The sequence below is a fragment of the Staurois parvus genome, unplaced genomic scaffold, assembly GCF_062004578.1.
Source record: "Staurois parvus isolate SC_StPar_1 unplaced genomic scaffold, SC_StPar_1.0 ptg000696l, whole genome shotgun sequence".
NCBI lineage: Eukaryota > Metazoa > Chordata > Amphibia > Anura > Ranidae > Staurois > Staurois parvus.
The window spans coordinates 2481353-2501021 of NW_028318492.1; the positions used below are offsets into that span (position 1 = coordinate 2481353).

The 19669-nt window shown below is 40.5% G+C and overlaps 1 protein-coding gene across 1 annotated transcript in view; it reads left to right on the top strand.

Moving 5' to 3' along the window:
* The first annotated feature begins 569 nt into the window (after window positions 1–569).
* GPM6B (glycoprotein M6B) overlaps window positions 570–19669 on the top strand; it is a 162942-nt gene continuing 143842 nt past the window's right edge. Inside the window, exon 1 of the mRNA XM_089652983.1 lies at window positions 570–724. Coding sequence (XP_089509109.1) covers window positions 721–724 — 4 coding nt within the window. The 5' untranslated portion in view covers window positions 570–720. The remainder of the gene's footprint in view (window positions 725–19669) is intronic.

A 19669-nucleotide genomic window follows, 5' to 3' on the forward strand; every position in this document is an offset into this window, starting at 1 on the left:
AAAGCTGACACAGGCAAAAACTCATTTTTCTTCGCATGGGGAAGGGTTACAAATTCTGAAATGTTTTTACTACTGTTATGTAATTTACGATGTTATGAATCACTTTGTTTTGTAAATGCAATGTTATGTTGTAATCTGGACAGCCTACAAATCCAGGGGTCCTGTGCTCCATACTCCACAGTGGATATATGGCTTTGAATAGGGGCGGACTGACAACTCATGGGGCCCCCGGGCAAAAGGGGATCATGGGGCCCCTGTGTCCTTGCCCAAACTCAAAAAAGCCTATGAAAAGGTACCAGGGGCATCTCATGGGGCCACCTACTGACTCGGGGCCCTCGGGCTGCACCCGAGTTTCCAAATGGTCAGTCCGCCCCCGGCTTTGAATGAATGACCAGTCTAGGGATACATTTAAACTATTTCTCCATCCATTCCAATCACAGTAATGCCGTTATGTTATGGAGGTTCATGTACAGCATCGTGAGGAAAAAAGTTCAACTCTCCCTCAGACTAGGAATTGCAGCCCTCACCAGGCCCCGCCCCCCCAGAGCTGGGCTCATGACGTCACCGGCCTCCTCCTCCTCCTGTCCAGTGTACTGCAGAGCTTGTCAGGCTGTCCGGGCTACTCCAGCGAGCTGTGCTCCAAACACTCCATCCCGCCGGGGCTGCCAGGACACAAAGCAGAGCAGGGGGAAGAGGACACCGAGCGGCAGAGAGGAGATCATGGGTAAGTGACACTCTCCTCCCCCCTCCATCTGCAGAGTCTGCTATGCTGCCTGCACCGGGACTAAAGGGCTCCCAAACTTAGCAAACTTTGTTCTGCTGGTTAGGGATGCTGTGGGTTCTGGTGCAGTATACAATCTAGCGGATGGTCAACAATAGATTTGGTACCTGCAGCTACACACAGCTGTGATTGCTTAGTCTGTTGGATGAGAACAATCAGCCCTGCAGGAGCTGTCACTTGGGGTGTGCTCTCTGCTGGGATCCCCATCTCTAGTGGCAGCTGATGACATTTGTAGCTGTCCTCTGGGAACAATCAGACACCCATCTAGAGGTGCAGATTTCTTCCAGCTGAGTATCCTTCCAATGTTCCTCCTGTTATCTCCCCCCAATATGTCATCAAATCCATGCCGCTGCCCAGCACAAGACATTTCCCAGGATTCTAGTCCATTCTGGATGTCCTCAGTCATTTAAAGCTGTATAGGAATGTCTGTACACAGCAGCTTTCGGACCTGTCCCTAATGTTCATCAGGTCCTGATGTAACCCCTTTTGGTTTTGTATGGCAGAAACAATTGCAATCCTTTGACTGTGCAACATTATTTATAGATCGGTGCTACGTCATTCAATAAAATAATCGGGAGGCAACAACAAGTTAGAGTTTTCTAACTGCAACTGCGTAGGAATGTGATTGACAGTTGTGTATTTAAAATGTTTCTATGGTTAAATGTTAACCTGTCAGTTAGCAGGTGTTTGATCAGGTGACCCATCATCCTAAGAATGTCACAAAAACTTACATTTATTGCAGGATATTCATATGTCTTTACATGGTACTCCATCTGGCTGATCAGGTGACCTATCATCCTAAGAATGTCACAAAAACTTACATTTATTGCAGGATATTCATTAGTCTTTACATGGTGCTCCATCTGGCTGATCAGGTGACTTATCATCCTAAGAATGTCACAAAAACTTACATTTATTGCAGGATATTCATATGTCTTTACATAGTGCTCCATCTGGCTTGCTAATGTATGAGAAGTGAAGCAGGGAAAGCCTGGTACCCCCAGCAGCCAATCGCATCATAGCTTTCTTTCTCCAACATGCGTTCAAAGGAAATAGTATACAAATTCTTCCCATTGGATTGCTCATTTAGGTTTTCCTAGTGCTGGCTAGAAGTTTAGGTGTACTATGGTTGGTATGAGGCAGGCAGCACAGGACCAGTTGGGACAGGAGCCAATTAATTTATCAGTACATGTCTTTGGAGTGTGAGGAAACCGGAGTACCTGGAGGAAACTCTCACAAGCACAGAAAGATACAAGCTAACCACTTAGCCATTGTGCTGCCCCAAGCAACCATGGTGAACCCAAAACTAAAGCACTGGGAAAACCTGCTGAGCAATCCATGGGTAGCTAAAAGAAGGCTTCTTGCTACTTTTCAAAGTATGTTTGTAAGTTTTTGTTTTTTATTTTTTTCCATAAGGTAAATCACTAAGTTTATGCTCAACCCTCTCCACTTACATGGCATTACCAATGCCTTTCCAACCTAGGGTCCTCATTTTAAAGTCCTGCTTAGGGCAACACCTGCATAGAGTTTGCATGTTCTCCGTGTACTTCTGTGGGTTTCCACCATGTAACTTTTTTATCAATCGACTTCAGTACAGCCAGCCTGTAGGTAGGTCACCAGGTCTCTACTCAACCCTCTCCATTTACTTGGGCTTGGGAACAAAATATATTAATATATGTGCTTGATGGTTAACACTGATGCCTTGCCTCACTAGGTTCCTTGCTTTGAATCTTGGCCAGGGCAACACCTAAACAGTTTGCATGCTCTCCCTGTGCTTGGGTTTGTTCCAGGTAATTTTCTCCCACACTCCAAAGATATGTGGTAGGTTAACTCCTGTCTAAAATGGCCCACGTATATGAATAAATATCACATTCTGTGTGTTGATTCAAAGCCCATGTAAATGGAGTGAGATGGTTGAGTTAAGACGTGATGACCTACCTCGTTAAAAAAAAAAAAAATTACTAACGTGCTTTAAGAGAGAGCTAATTTCTTGTAGCTACCCATTGGATTCCTCAGTAGGCTATAAATGTGATAACACAAAAGTGAACAACACTGGTGTAAGGGTCACCTTGATGACCTAAATTGGTGATAAACACACAAAATATCCAATAAATAAACTCGTGTTAAAGTGTCCTTATTCGAACTCAAAAAAACTATAAACCAAACACTTATAAGTCCATAAATCACAAATATTGGTGTTCTCAAAACCATGCAATATGTGATAAGTGATAGCTTCGTGCAAGTGCCAGCACACTATAAATCCACTCCAGCTGCAGTGCCTCCTCACCTCCTATACTTGACCCCAAAGGGCCAAACAAGCATTCAGGATCACTCTGGATCCTTTACATCACCAGCTGATCACTCTCCAGAAAGCCAAGGATTATAAACGATCTCCTGTTCCTCCTCCAATACTTCCTCCTCTGCCCTTAATCAGGTGCTCTGTGGGGTGTATTACTCACAATACCAGTGAGTAATCAAAAAGATCCTCCATAGTGTAGTATTTAATGCAGTCTTTTTATTAAAAATGAAAGAAGTACACTCACTTGAACATGCTGTCCCTTCCTCCTGCTGTGTGTGGGTATGCTGCATCCATGTGGTATTTCCTGGGTGTACTAGGTGTGCTAAGATGGCGTCCTCCACTGGAAGTGCATCACTTGCACCGGAAGCTGCGCGTCGGTGTACCTACGCGTTACGTCACGTGGTCTCGTGACTTCCTCGGGGTATGCGAGTGACGCACTTCCGGTGGAGGACTCCATCTTAGCACACCTAGTACACCCAGGAAATGCCACATGGATGCAGCATACCCTCACACAGCAGGAGGAAGGGACTGCATGTTCACTTCTTTCATTTTTAATAAAAAGACTGCATTAAATACTACACTATGGAGGATCATTTTTATTACTCACTGGTATTGTAAGTAATACACCCCACAGAGCACCTGATAAAAGGCAGAGGAGGAAGTATTGGAGGAGGAACAGAAGATCGTTTATAATCCTTGGCTTTCTGGAGAGTGATGTAAATGATCCAGAGTGATCCTGAATGCTTGTTTGGCCCTTTGGGGTCAAGTATAGGAAGTGAGGAGGCACTGCAGCTGGAGTGGATGTATAGTGTGCTGGCACTTGCATGAAGCTATCACTTATCACATATTGCATGGTTTTGAAAACACCATTATTGTGATTTATAGACTTATAAGTGTTTGGTTTATAGTTTGAGTTCAAATAAGGACACTTTAACACAAGTTTATTTATTGGATATTTTGTGTGTTTATCACCAATTTAGGTCACCAAGGTGACCCTTACACCAGTGTTATAGCACTTTAATATATTATATTATTATATATTTTGTTTAGTTATTTGTATTAGCGCTGCACCATTTACTATATTGCTTAGTGGTTAACATGTTGCATGTTCCCTACATTCTGCATGCTGGTCCCAAATCCAGGTAAGTGGAGATGGTTGATAAAAGAACCCACCTCCTAAAAGAACAAAATCTGCAAAGGGCTGAGAAGGTTCTATCAGACATGGTGCTTAGCCTGCAGGCCCATAAGGTCAGATACGAGCAAACCATTATCACGCAAATGGTTGTTTCCTGTGGACTCCAACCCCTGCCTTTCCTTTTTGTTTTTTTTAAAGCGAACTATGGAATCTAGTTGCTATAGGTAATCCCTCCATTTTTCTTCAGGGCTTTTACAGAAACCTCCTACAACCATAACGAAAACGTTCCATGCTGTCTTTACTTTTGAGAAAAATTTTAAATTTTGTTTTCACATTTGTTTTAGTGAGGTGTCCTATAAACATTTTGCTTGTACAATCTTTCCAGCAAAGCACATTTCCATAGGGATGAATAGTAACATGTGTACAACACATCTAAAATGCACAACACTGATATTGCATTGGGTGGAAAAACACAGATGTAAACATTGCCTTAAAGATGGGTTAGGAATGGTGCTTCTTTCACGGTACATATGCAACTGTGTTTGATTTCTTAAGCACAGATGCAGTGGCATTGGTTTAATGTACTACAGCTGGAAAGAGACATTGGGGTTTCATTTTTCCCACATATTGTAAAATAATTGGAGATAATGATTTCAGTATTTGCATTTTCTGGATTTAAATGGTACTGACATTCTGAAGCACTTTAAGGTATGTTTTTTTTTTTTTACATCAGTTCCAGGACAAGTTTACAATCTGGTACAGCTAGAATACACATGTGTGCTCTGTTTTGTTTTTTTTGCCACAGTATTTGGAATGTGTATTTGATAACTAAAATACGGGTTGATTTACTAAAATTGGAGAGTGCAAAATCTGGTGCAGCTGTGCATGGTAGCCAATCAGCTTCTATCTTCAGCTTGTTCAGTTAAGCTTTGATAATAAAACCTGGAAGCTAATTGGTTTCTATGCAGAGCTGCACGAGATTTTGCACTCTAGTTTTAGCAAATCAACTCCCTGTATGTCAGGATACTTAAAGCGAATTAGAGTGTTGAAATCATCCTTTAAAAGTTTCCCTTTGTTTTATTTTGTTTAAATGTTTAAACCACACTTTCTTTCCTTTTATGGGACATGTTTTGTAGATTATTTTGCATTATAGGGAGGTCAATACATGATCATCTGCGTACAATAAATCGCTAAACAGTTTTCCATCTGTTGCACTGTCTAACAATTGGTTTTGTCATTAGGAACACAGCAGAGTCTTAAAGTGACTTTACACTAAAATTTCCATTTAGAGGCTTGCTTAATGCCTTAGCCCTCATCCCCAAAAAAATGCAAAAAAAAAAAAAAAATTAAAAGAAAAAATACTTGTCATACACCCAGACTTCTGCCTAGGCATGCAAGACATTACATCTCATCCAATGGGATCCTGGAAAAGCTGAGGATTCCAAATCCTGTAGGAGTGCTGGAGCGTCTTCTTCTAGAAGGTTTACCATGGCCTGAACAACCTCACCAGAGGTTTGGATGTACGGTGTTTTTTTCCTCCAAATGTTTGTTTGTTTTTGTTTTCTTTGGTTTGGGAGCTACAGTAGACATTAATCTAACATTGTTTTTTTTTTTTTCTTGCAAAGTTTGCTTTAATTTTTGGAAATAAAAAATATTTAATTTCCCATTTTGGTGTTTCTCAGTGATGCAAAAGAAGTCTGGTCATCTGTAATGACCAACTGGCTTAAGTCCACGTGCGGCTTTGCGATTACCGGTATATCATCTTTGTGCTCTCCCGTTAACACAGAATTTAGCTTTTTTTCTTTCCACGCACCAATCAGTTGTTTCCACTCAGAAAAATAGACCCATTAAACAACATCCATAGTTAATTTGTAAATTTACTTTAAAAAAAACACACAAAAAACGCAACTTTCACTGTTGCTGGGAACACAGGGCTTGGAGCTGTGCGCCTAACTGTTCACTTAGCCTGAGTTGGTGACTGTACACCTCAATTCTCTTTCAACTGTCTAGTACTACCTCAAATGGTCTAATTTATGCAAGTGTGACAAAGATCGTAGAGAGGCTGACCTGGGTTCTTGTCACTATTAGAGCCCTTTACTCTAGTCTACTTTCCAGTGTGCGAAAAAGGTTTTACTGCTTATTGTGCCACAATCCAGTTATTTAGAACCTGGTTATAAGTTAAGCTGTTAACATTTTAATCACTAGGCTGAATTCTGGGCAGGTAGAACTTGGCTTTAGAGAAATATGGTAATTGCCTTTGCTTATCTCCATATGGGAATACTAGTTTGCTTGTCATGCTAACCCCTCTGACTTCAGTATGAAATTACTGAACTGTAACAAGTATGTGGAAGTTCCAACTTTCTGCATGCTTGTTCTAGGTCTGTTGTACCTGGTCATTAACTGAAGGTATTGAAGCCAGAAAGATCAGATCAGCTAACATTATCTAGAGATCAGCAATTGCAGCATCTGTTTTGGGTATTGAGACAAAATGACAAATTCAATTTTTTTTAACCGAATTCCCTCTAGTATTAGTCCCTTTTGGTTTGGTCATTTGTATATCCTTTGATCCTGGCTGAAGCCCCAAGATACTTGAACATTTTCATTGGCTCTAAGATTTCACCTCCGAGTCATATGGAATGTCTTCTATCATTGTAGCCATTATCTTAGTCTAGGTTTTTATCACTATGCTCTCCTTCCCTTATGTCAAGGGTTTGTTATGGTATAAATGTTGTGAGATGGAGATGTTCTGCCAAGGCCAATTACAAAGTGTAAATGGCCTTGTTCTGGTCTCACAGCTTTGAATGGTGTTGCCCTTCTGCAGTTTGGACAATGGTGGTGAGTGATTCCCTGTCTTTCTTTAGCCACAGCGAAGAATTCCAATGACTGGGTGGTTGATGTCCCCACGGAGTACCTAGATGTCCTATGGAGGCACTAGATTTCCACTGAGACTCCTTAAATCACTTTCTGGTTCTTTCCTTTAGTACACGATTGAAGGTCTTTTCCACACAAGGAAAGAAGTTTGGGCCTTGCTATAGAACTCCATGGTGTTCTGAGATTCCTAGTTGATAATGAGCTCCTAAGTACCTCGACCAGGGAGAACCTGTACTGGTCATCTCCTAGTTGTAGTTCCTTCTCCCTTCCTATCCTTCCCAAGATTTGTGTGCACATTTGCTGAAACACTTCTTCCCTTTTATGGTTGAACGAGATGGACTTGTGTTTTTTTTGTTTTTTTTTCAGCCAAACTAGCTATGTAACTATATGCAACTTCTAAGATTCCAGTATCACCAAAGTGCAGTTTCTCATACCACTGACTTTTTTTTATAGCTGTCCAGGTTATATCTATCTAGAAACTATTAGTAACATTTTGATTTTATTTGCCAGCATGTGTGCTTTTACCATTTGACTTATATCAGCACAAAATGTGCTAATTTAGAAGTAGGAAAGAGCAGATATGACTGCCAACATTTTGATCTACATTTTAGTGTAGATCATGTCCAATCGCTAGCAATCCCATGTCCAATCACTAGCAAGCTCATGCAGGCTCCACCTCCATAACATCTCCAAAATACGTACGTTCCTAACCCCAGACACTACTAAACAACTCGTTCACTCCCTCATTATCTCACGACTCGACTACTGCAACTCCCTCCTCACCGGCCTACCTCATCACAGACTATCCCTGCTTCAGTCAATCCTGAACTCAGCGGCCAGACTCATCCACCTTACCAACCGCTCCTCTTCTGCCACTCCCCTCTGTCATTCCCCCCACTGGCTCCCGATTGCCCAACGCATCAAATTCAAACTACTAACACATACAAAGCCATTCATAACGCTGCCCCAAACTACCTCACCGACCTGATACCCAAATACCACCCAACCCGTATTCTTTGCTCCTCACAAGACCTCCTACTTTCTAGCTCCCTGGTCTCCACCTCCCACGCCCGAGTGCAGGACTTCTCCAGGACTTCCCCCATCCTCTGGAACTCACTACCCCAATCCATCAGACTGTCACCTACCCTCCTCACCTTTAGGAGCACCCTGAAAACCCATCTCTTCAGGGAAGCCTACCCCACTCTCACCTAACAGCCGATCTCCTCCACTCCTCCTACCACTCCATCCCCCACAGCCACTTCTTCCTGTACCACTATCCCCTCCCTCCTAGATTGTAAACTCGAAAGAGCAGGGCCCTCGAACCCCTTGTGTATTGTTTTGTTACTGTATTGTCTCATGTACTGTCCCCCACTATATTGTACAGCGCTGAGCAAACCTTTTGGCGCTATATAAATACTGTATAATAATAGTGCAATAAAGAATTATACAGTTTGTAACCATACATGAGAGAGAGATCAGCCTGAGGTAAATATCAAAGCATTACTATCTTAAAGTAATTGTGTGTGTGTGTGTATATCCTCTAAACAAGGTTAGTTATATATGCTAAGTACACACAGAGCCTCTGATTCCTACTGACAATTTTTTTTTACTGAGGCTTGATGCAAGTCTGCAGGTCAAGTCCATCTGAGTACAGTAGATGTTCTGCAGTCTCTAATGACATGAAACGCCCACATTGTTCTAAGATTAAGCCCAGTGTGGGTGAAATATGGCAGGGGGGGCATGGCCGATGGACAGGGATATGATTCTAAGCCCATGTTTCATTTACTTTACACCAGAGTTGAATACAGTATTTTATCTTTGAGCAAGTTGTGCCAGCACCCAAATACAGAGCACAAACCCAGGAAGGCTGATACTGCGGGCTTAGAGTGATGCCAGTCTATGGTACCAACATTGCTCTTGTTAGCCCGCAATTATTTGGGTGTCATTCTGAGCTGAGGAGGTTTAGAGCATGTAGGATTTTGTTAAATCGTATCAGTGCAGTGTTTTAGGATGTTTGCGATGTTGTACTCTTTGCTTTTCCTATATACAGGTTGGACACTATAATTACAAATCATCCCTAAGCAGAATCAACCTTCTTGCCCTAAACTGGGCCTGTGCAGATGAGTCTGTGGACACAGAATGTGAGCCATGCTGTTTATCAGAATGATTTTTATAATGCTATAAAGGAAGCTCGGATATGCCTCTTGGTGTGCAGATTAGTTTTTAATAAAGGTACAGTTACCCCTTAAGTTTATGCTGTTCAAGCACGATATTCTCAATGCATAGTAAGCTAGGCACTAATGTGCTTCTAATTATATCTGTGTTTCTTCTGACCCGCTGGCTTATTGTGCTCGTTACCATTTGGTGACAGCATGTGGAAAACAACTTTACACTGATGCATTCTTTCCATTTTTTTTTTTTTTTTTTTTTGCCATAACAAATTCATACATATTTGCAAACGCTACAGTTTCTTTTAACTCATAAATCAAAGTGCAGAGCTAAAACAATCATAGAAGTGTCTGTTTATGTGACCCAATATAATATGTAACTCTGATATAATGAATACAATTGTAATGAATGATAAAAGTTCATAAAGTGACAAAATATATGATAAAAGTTCATAAGGTGACAATCTGTGCTTTAAAGTACCAACTGCAATAATACTTCAGTGCTTGTAGGTGTAGTAAAATTACGCACTCACCAGATGCGCAATGGAAATGCGCATATAAATATATAATCAGAGGTCCTCTTAAGGAAAGCAAGGTAAGCCGGGTAACGGATTATCCTCCCTCTAGGTGGTGAGCAGCACAGCAAATACTCCTGGGTTATACTGCAATCCAATCAGCCAGAGGTCCTCTTTGATGGATGGGTGTTGCAGCCTTAGTTTACAGGAACTCCCTTCTCTGGATACTGGGATTGATCATAATCTTTGATGGGCTCTGGAAATCAATCGCTCCACAGGAGCCACACAAAAAGTGCCCATAGTGTAGTATGATTAAAGGTATTTTTTTTTCCGAAGAATTTCCGTTTAAAGTAATTAAAAGCGATGCATCGGTATACAGGATAAATAATAGGACTAACCGCCCAAGAACTAAGATGGCCGCTGGACCTTCACGAGGCTCTGGCGGCGTGACATCCAATATTCTTATTGTGTGTACAAGGCTTTACTAGGCTAACTAGGAGCTAGTCTGATGCTGTAAATTTACAGCCTACATGTCTGTAGTAATATAGTGGGCAAGGAAAGCTCTCCGATTATATAAAATAAAACAACTTGTTGGATTTAAAATTAAGGACAAGCTGGAGGGTCCTGACCGATATGACTACAATATGCTCTTGCTTCGTACAGTATGCGCTACAATTGGCTGTAGTGGAGAACTGTTACACAGGGGTTCCCTTATGACTTTCCTGATCTTACCACAATTGGTTTTTGTGTTTCTGGAATTGAAATTTTAATTTGAGGCTATAATTCAGATATGAAAAAGCTGTCAACACAATATATGCAGGAGTGTGCAGGTGAAGCAACAAGATCAGTTACTGCAGCTGCTGTGTTGGGTTTGCTGTCTGGTGGTCCCCAGCAGCAGTCAGCTTCTTTCTAGTGAGGAAACCCCCTTACTTATAGTATAGCCTTTATCCTGCTAGATGACCAAGACCTAGGAAGTTGCTCCTTAGCAAATATTTTAAATATCTCTTGGCCTTCATCCCGAAGAAGAAAAAAAAATATATAAAAAATATATATACTTTTATTTTACATATGTGGCTTCCAAAAAAAAGACCTCTTTTTGGAATATCAGACTTGAAAGCCAGAGTTCAGATTTTGAGGCTTAATTTTGAAATATGAAGTACAAAAATAAACATTTGTGCTTCAAACCTTGTGCAGTGATTTCTGACTTAATGTATAACTAATGACAAAACTTCTTTTGGATAGAGTGGTGGGGGTTAGAACCACCGTCATATTTTATTTATTTATTTTTTTATGCTGTCTGTGTCCTTGTTAAGGAGATTCACTCCTAGTTAAATTGTCCTGATCACCAGTGTCGCCAAGAATGAAAACAAAGGAAAACAGATCATTTTGAGTTGATCTCAAACAACAATAGAGAGGTAATCTTTCGATGGGAACACTTGTTACCATGACAGCTGCCTGATGGTATATCCCTCACATTGGGAAATATATACTCACTTCCTGTTGAACCTATAGAACAGGATTTGAGGGGAAATTTCCCCAATGAAACATAGGTATGGAAAAACAGGTGTTACCCGATTTTTGTTCACAATGGAATTTTTTTTTGCTTTAACTAATAAAAGCAGTCAAATGGCTCAGAATTAACTTATTTTATGATGAAAGTGTAGGTTTAATGACTTCGGGCCAATTCTGACACTTCTAACACATGTAAAAATTGAAACACTTTTTTTTTTTTTGCTAGAAAATTAACTTGCACTTTAATTTTATTGCACGCAAACACAATATAATACCCATTTTTTTGGTAAAATACAAAAGATGTTACTCCAAGTAAATTGATACCTAACATGTCATGCTTTAAAATAGCATATGTCCGTGCAATGGCAACAAACTACGGTACTTAAAATTCTCTATAGGCGACAGTTTGAAAATGTTTACAGGTTACCAGTTTAGAGATACACAGGAGGTCCGATGGTAGAATTATTGCTTTTTTCCTTTGACCACCGTTTATATATGCGTGCGGGATTTGCGTATGCAGTCACATTTGCGCATAAGCAGAGAGAGATGGGGGGTTCTTTAAATTTGTTTATTTTATGCAATGTAATAAATATATATATATATATATACAGTATATATATATATATATATATATATATATATATATATATATATATATATATATATATATAAATTTTTTAATTTTTTTATTATCTTTATTGCTATCACAAGGAATGAACACCATCCCTTGTGACAGCATGGGCCGTGACAGGTCCTTTTTTATAGAGAGATCTGGGGTCTATTAGACCCCAGGTCTCTCCTCCTGGCCTCCAATGCTGCTGCTCAGACACAGATCGGTCTGATGGGCTGCTTTCATGGCCGTTAACAGGGAGACTGAACCAGAAGTGACAAAATACTTCTTGCTCCTGGTATCCGGGGTCACAGAGAGGAAGAAACAATGTCAGTTCCTCTCTGTGCAGCTGTCACTGAAAATTCTGATACCAGGATGGTTCCTGTAGCTGCCGGCATCATCCCAGTATAACCACTGCCAACAGAGGATGTTGGCAAGTGGTTAAGAAAACTGATTATAAAGTTAATTCACTTATCCTTTTACACTGCCTAAAATATATCAATACATGCAACTTATGTTTTTAGTTTTTATTTTCTTTCATTTCTTTTCTTGATTTTTTTTTTTTTTTTTTTTGTAAGAAATCTTGACCCATTGGCAACCTTCTGTGTACTTCATGCTTTATGGTTTCTTAGGAAATGTGCCCAACACTAGCCACAAATCTGCTTTTCAGTTTTCCTCTCGCTGTGTAAATAGTGAAAAGTATTATTTTTTGCTGAACAGTGCATAGTCCCTTCCTCTAAGTATTTTGTAGCTATTAAATTGAAACTCATACTAGAGCAGTTTACTTATGTTTAATAAATCTCATTCTCCTCTTTTTGTTCTTGCCATTGAATGTAATGTTTTAAATTTTCATCATTCCTTTTCCTTTTTTTTTTTTTCCTTGGAAAGTTACACTAGTGACTGTTGACTAGAGAATCAAGCACTACTGACTATAACCGGGTGATCAAAAAACATAGCATTCTTTGCGGAGCTCTTTACTAGTTGTAGACATACAACGCACACACACCAGCTCTGTACTGGTTGTAGACCTACACCTAAAGGTTGACCAGTTAAGTGAAGCATTATTTTTTTCCAGGCTACAGAGATCCTTTTATTTCAGCAAGGTTTGTGCCACATTACCCAAGCCAGTAGTAAAGGTTCTAGCAAAATGTGGCTTTGTCAGTATATAGAAGGTTGAATTCTATAATTGTATGTATGTATGTATGTGGGCTTCCATTCTTGGTGTCCTATGGAAAATGCTAACTGGTTAGCTGACTACCATGTTGATTTTCCAACTACAATGCTCTGAGTTGCTAAGCCAACAACAGGATTTTGTAAGACAGTAGAACTTATTGGCATACTTATTTTGGGTCAGTGACTCATTGAAACCAAAGGATCAACAAGACTGGCAGCTAGAATTTACAAGAGGAGGTCAACAAAGGTTGGTGACCATATTTCTTTCATTAAAGGTTTCTTGTAAAGGAACTACGGAAGAATTACAGGTGCAATGCAAACGTCTATTCAGTTTTTCATGTACTGAATAAATACTGTCCACTTCTCTGCCTTTTTCAACCACCAGCTTACTGTCACTATCCATGCCCTACTTCATTTCTGTCTGCTAGGTGTCAAAGATGTGCCAGAGATGACTGATGGCTCCTTTTGCACCAAAAGCATTTCTATGGATTTTGTAAAAAAAAAAATGCATGAATGTTAGAAAGTAGGCGCTCCAAATTAGCACTTCAGGGGGTGGTAGTTGGGAAGAGTCCTGCAATTTGGTGGGTTAATGTGGATTTTTCTATTGAAGTTGATTGAATAGGGGTCCTTTTAAAAACATAGCCTGAATGCATGGCAGCATGTAAAAATACCTACATTTTCAAGCCAGTCTGGTGTGAAGTCCAGAGGCTTTGACAAAATATTAAATGAGGGAGGTGTAGATTTAGGTATAAGGCTTTAATCTGGAGTTGATACTGGTGGCTGGTAAAATACTAGACTATCCTACACATTTCTGCATTCTAACTTATCTGGTACCACTGGGACTGTTTAATCTGATTGTCTGTCTGGCTAAAGAGTTTGTATGAATGGAGCTTTTGGCTTTTGTTCACAACATCATGTAACTCTCACACAATGGCCAGTCATGTGATGCTATTATGTTGAATGGAGTAGTTCACATGAGAAACTGACAGTTTGACAGTCGTATTCTTCTACTGTCTTCTACTGTCACATCATTGGAGAATTGGGGAAGTATAGTGGGTTAAAGCAACGATTTTGATGAAGAAGCTAAACCTTCATAATGCTATTCTGTAGTTAGAGTAACTTCAGCTCTCTAAGCTCCAGTTTATAAACCACTGCCTTTGTAAATACTTTGACCTTCTAAAGCCTAAGAATTTATGAATTTAAATTGGAATACTTATACCATCTTTTAGTTCTTCCTTTTATATAATAATGTTATGACACGTTCAGCTGACCGTCTGCATAAAAGAGCATCCTGATCCTTTCTACGAGAGGCACTGGTTTAGATTATAGTCATAATGAGGCACACAAACATCTTGTGAAGCATTCCAAGAAGCCTTTCACATGGATGTGATACACTTTTTTTTTTTTTTTTTTTTTTTTTCTTTTCTTTATGGACAGGAAATTCTTAATTCTTAGGCAGTCCTCAAACACAAGGGCTTGTACTTTTGAATTCCTTTGGAATATTTTTGGTTTTGCTGTGTTTTTATTGTTGTGTTTTTTTTTTGTTTTTTTTTTTTACATGGTGGGATAAAGGGGGTGATGGAATTGGCTTATAGTAGTATCTACCATGAAAATTTAAGAGACTGAAGAGTAAATGACTTTAACTGCCAGGTGGTTGCTTAACACACAGCAGGCAGTCTTTTGTTAAACAGACTTGTCTGGGGGGCTGATGGAGCTATTAACTTTTCCCATGCAGTTTGCTATTCATGCCTTCTGTAGGCTTCTCTACTCAGTATTGTGAGCTCTTTGGATTTCATGAATATCCGTAGACTTAGATGTCAGGACATAGGTAGCCAGTATGCTTAGAAAGTTACTCTGGTGCATACCTTTTTTTTATAATCTAATTTTGTTGCATTTATTGAAGGCACAGCAGCTAAATTTGAAGCTTCACTGACTGACACTAATAGATAGCCCTATAGTTTTCTATAGCTGAGATAGCCATGTTTATGGTCCACTTACAAAGTGTTCACGACAGAGTGGAAGTACAGTCCAGATGCTCAAATATGGCTATCCTGATATTGTATGCATATCAGGTCATCTGTGCCCAACATAATTTGTGGACCCAGATCTGTTATGGTTACCGATGCACTTTTCATTCCTAATATACAGTTTTCAGAATATGTAGTTTTGCTATGAGGTGTTATCTACTGACCTTCATCTTTTAGTTCTATAAAAAAATGAATATGGACTAAATTTGCCATTGTACTGTTATGTTTACATATGTATTCTTAACTCAAAGCACCTTCTATTGCTGTCAGCTGCCTCCAAAGAAGCTTCTGTGATCTGATTTCTTGTTAGAGGGTGGCTGCATTTGTTCTCCATGGTCCCGATAGATGTAGGAATGTAGCCACCCTCTCGTCCTAGACTAGGGACTAGAGACTATTGTTTTTAGTGTACATAGATCAGTGCTCACGATTGCAATGAACGTGCACTGCTTGTTGCAAACAAGTGGGAAAAGGAGAGGTTCGGGAGCTCACAATGTTACAAGCAGAGAAGAAAACGCAGTAAGAAATGATTACATAAAAAATAGATTACAGGGCTATTAAGTAATGGATGTGTGTGGATTATTTTTGGAGAAAAAAGATATTGTTTAAAGGGTTTTTAAAATGTACTCTTGACCTTCAAATCTTAGACAAGCATATAACTGCCAGTGTTAAGTATATGTCCAATTAAACTATTGGAGATTTTTGTTGTTGGGATAACTGCATATCTCTTGATGTGATCTTTTGTACTCGTGTGGCAAGTCATTAAATATTATATCCTCCTAAATAAAGGTATCCTGCATGCTTAACAGTTGCTCAGTTTAAAAGCCAGGAGCTCTCTGTATGTACAAGGGAGATGGAAAAATTAATAGAAAGCTCACTGTTAAATGAGAAATGTGGTAATGGGGAAAAAAAAAATCTATACCCACCTATATGGTTTCAGCATTGCTGTGATGCTGCAGCTGTCCCCTGCTATCTCTAAGCCTGAGAACTGAGCAATCACATGACCACTGGTCACTCAGTTCTCTTTCATCACTAACAGAGCAGAGACTGTCAATCACTTCTCTCTGCTTTGCCTCTCCAGCACTCACTGGAGTGCCAGACTGTGGAAAGCCTGGAGTGGCTCTGTGACATCTGCCAACAAGACTTTAGCCTGCTGTCAGCTGATTCTGGGTTACAGGAGATCAGAAGCAAGTGCACTCCTATGACCCAGAAGAGAAGTGTGGCCAAAAAAGCTTTGGCCACACATCACTTTTAAGCTATAGCTTTGAAATAAATGCATAGAATAGTTTGTTGTATTTTTGCTTGTTGTTTATTAAACCACAAAAATTTGTATTCCACATTTTTATATACTTGGACCACTTAAAGAGAAATTCACTAAGGCAGCCGATGGATGCATAATTTTTTTTCATTCAACTAGCAGGCTGAGCGAAAAGAAAAAAATACTTGATTCCCCAATCCACACACTCGGTGTGGATGGAAGAAACCTCCCTACTGAGCTATTGTATTATGACAGTGGAAATACTTCCCCCGCCATCAGAATACACTGATTAGCTTTTCGAGCAAGGAAAATCAAACAGGGCAGTTGTACAGATGTTGATAAGTAGATTGACTTCTTCACAACCTTCCTGCTCATACATGGATCCAAATTTGGCCGGATTTCAATCCATGTATGGCCAGCCTAATGCTGCAAAATGCTCTGTGATCTCACATTAGTGCATCAATCCCAAGAATTTCTGTAGTTCCAGACCAGGGCGAGGTAAAATATTCCAAATCTTTCCATGTCTCTGTATTGAAAACTCTAGTTTATTCTTGCACAGTAAAAGAATGCAAACTGTATATTCAAATGCTGGCAGGCTCTGGATGGGCCTGGTTCCTACTGTGGGGGATAGGAGGGTTCTGGAGTGGGGTAGGAGATTCTTCAACAGACTTGGTGTGGGTTGTAGGCGATGAGGTTTCTTAAGGAAGCCAAGGCACTATGGAGGGCTGGAGTTTCTGCAGCCGGCTGTAGGGCACTATGGAGGCTGAGGGCTCTCAAGGGGCCTAGGGGTACTGGGCACCACTATAGGAGGTTGGAGTGCATAATGGGAGCTGGGAAGCATTGTGGGAGGATGAGATCTGCAGTTGGATGGAAGCCTGAGAGAAGGGAAGCCATGGCCTCTCAGTGGGCCTCAATCTGTTGGTTGTTTATGATGGGCACATTACAGGTGTGTGGGTCTGCTAAAGGGAGATGGTGCAGATGCTAGATCATGTTAGATGTTTCACCCTAAAAACCGGTGAAACCTGTAACATGTTCCAAAGGGGAACTTATCCTTTAAGTAGGGGGGGCACCTGGGAGATGATTTAGGCCTGCAGGACCCTGGAATTTTAGTCAGATCCTGTGACACTGCCAGGATGGTTGATGGGTATGAATATGCACAGTGGATATAGATGGCCATCAATATTTTAATGGTAGCATAGTACTAGGATTGTCTCCAACCAAACCCAAGCTCAGGGTCTATCGTGTTATTCTTAATGAATTATTGCCAAAGTGTATGGGCACCGTGATGTCTAGCTACGCAGGATTTCATTCCTCTTTAGGTTAAAGTTTAGTATAACATTTGAGACTTAAAAAAGTAAGATTGGTAGTATGCTTTAAAGCCATGTTTTTCAAGTAATGGGTTGCAACCAGGGGTGGACAGAGCCGCGGGGTAAGTTACCCCCAGGTCACTGCCCCAATAAAATGTCCAGTGCCCTGACAACATAGCTTAATAAAAACCGCTGGCCACACTTATATAAATGTTAAGACGGCAAGGACTGCAATTATGGCCAGCTGGTCCCATTAACCATTTGTCAACCACAGATTGCCGAATGACGGCTTCACCGTGGCCGGGCAGTTCTGGGAGGGCGTCGCATGCTGTCCTCCCATAACGTGCCCTTCCGTGCGTCCCTGGGGGTACGCACCTGACGATCTCTGTGATCGCTGTGTCCGCACCCCGGCAATCTCCGTCATCGCTGTGTCCTATGGACACAGCTGATCATGTGATGGGGTAAAAGGCCAATCACAGCGGCTTTTTACCATGTGATCAGCCATGTCCAGTGACACAGCATATCACCGGTAAATGCAGTTGCCGGTTATCGGCTGCACTTACCTCACACTGTCACAGCGTGAGGAAAGTACTGCCGATAACCGACAATTGTCAGAGGACTAATCGGCACTGATGATCAGTGCCGCCTGTGCTTCTCATCAGTGCCGCCTCTCAGTTCCCATCATTGTTGCCTATGAGTGCGAGTACATACCACCAAAAGAAAGCTCTATTTGTGTGAAAAAAATTTATAAAAATTTCATGTGTACAGTGTTGCATGACCGCGCAATTGTCATTCAAAGTGCGACACCCCTGAAAGCTGAAAATTGGCCTGGGCACGAAGGGGGTATAAGTGCCCAGTAGGCAAGTGGTTAATGTGGTGCGCACAGTGCACTTAACAAAGCGGTCCCACAACTCCCAGGTTCATTCCTCCCTCTGTGGCAGCACTCGGAGGAAATTGCTGCAGGCAGCCCGACGTGCAGGAGGAAAGAAAAAGCACCACTGTATGCCAGGGAATGACTCCGCTAGGTACTTTTCCTGGGTTGTGGATGGGGAATGGAGAGCGCATTTTGAAAGAAAACAGGAAAGTGATGGTGGGAACTAAAAGTGTGCATGAAAGGGGAGGGCATGAAAAAGGGGTCAAATTGGGTATTAATGGAGAGTGTGAAAGGGGGATAAGGGAAGAGCATAAAAGGGGAAAGGAAGGGAGGCATAAAAGAGGTGGGCTAAAGCAGGGTATGGAAGGGGGGGGGATTAAAGGAGTGCATGAAATGGGGGGGGGGGGGGGGTGAAAACCCTTACAAATCTTGCACAAACTATACTGTTTATTTATTTAAAAAGCCACTGAAGACATTAATACTCTTAACTTAGTATGCCTTTGAGAGAGTGAGAGGCATTGCTCAGCGTAATGGACTATTAGTGTGAGGTAGAGGGGACATTGATTAAAGTTAGGAGGTATTGGTGGATTTTTATTTTCTGTATTCTTAAAATAATGATTTATTTTAAAAGCCTAAAAAGGTGTTATATGTACATTGTAGAATACTGCACAAGTTGGTTTGTGGGATAAATTATAATGTTTTGGAAATGAACCACCTCAGTATCGGGCGCTTTCACCCCCTTCCTGCCCAGGCTAGTTTTCAGAGCTCACACTTTGAATGACAATTGCGCAGTCATGCAACACTGTACCCATATGAAATTTATATCATTTTTTTCACACAAATAGAGCTTTCTTTTGGTGGCATTTAATCACCACTGGGTTTTTTTTTATTTTTTGCACTATAAATGAAAAAATAGTGAAAAGTTTGCAAAAAAATGTTCTTGCTTTCTGTTTATAACATTTTGCAAATAAGTAACTTTACTTCAAATTTTGACCATAATTTATACTGCTATATTACTTTGGTAAAAATAACCCATACCAGGGTATATTATTTGGTCTGTGTGAAATTTTAGTGTGCGTAAAAAAAAAAAAAAAAAAAAAAAAAGTAAAATAGATACCAAACATGTCACACTTTAAAATTGC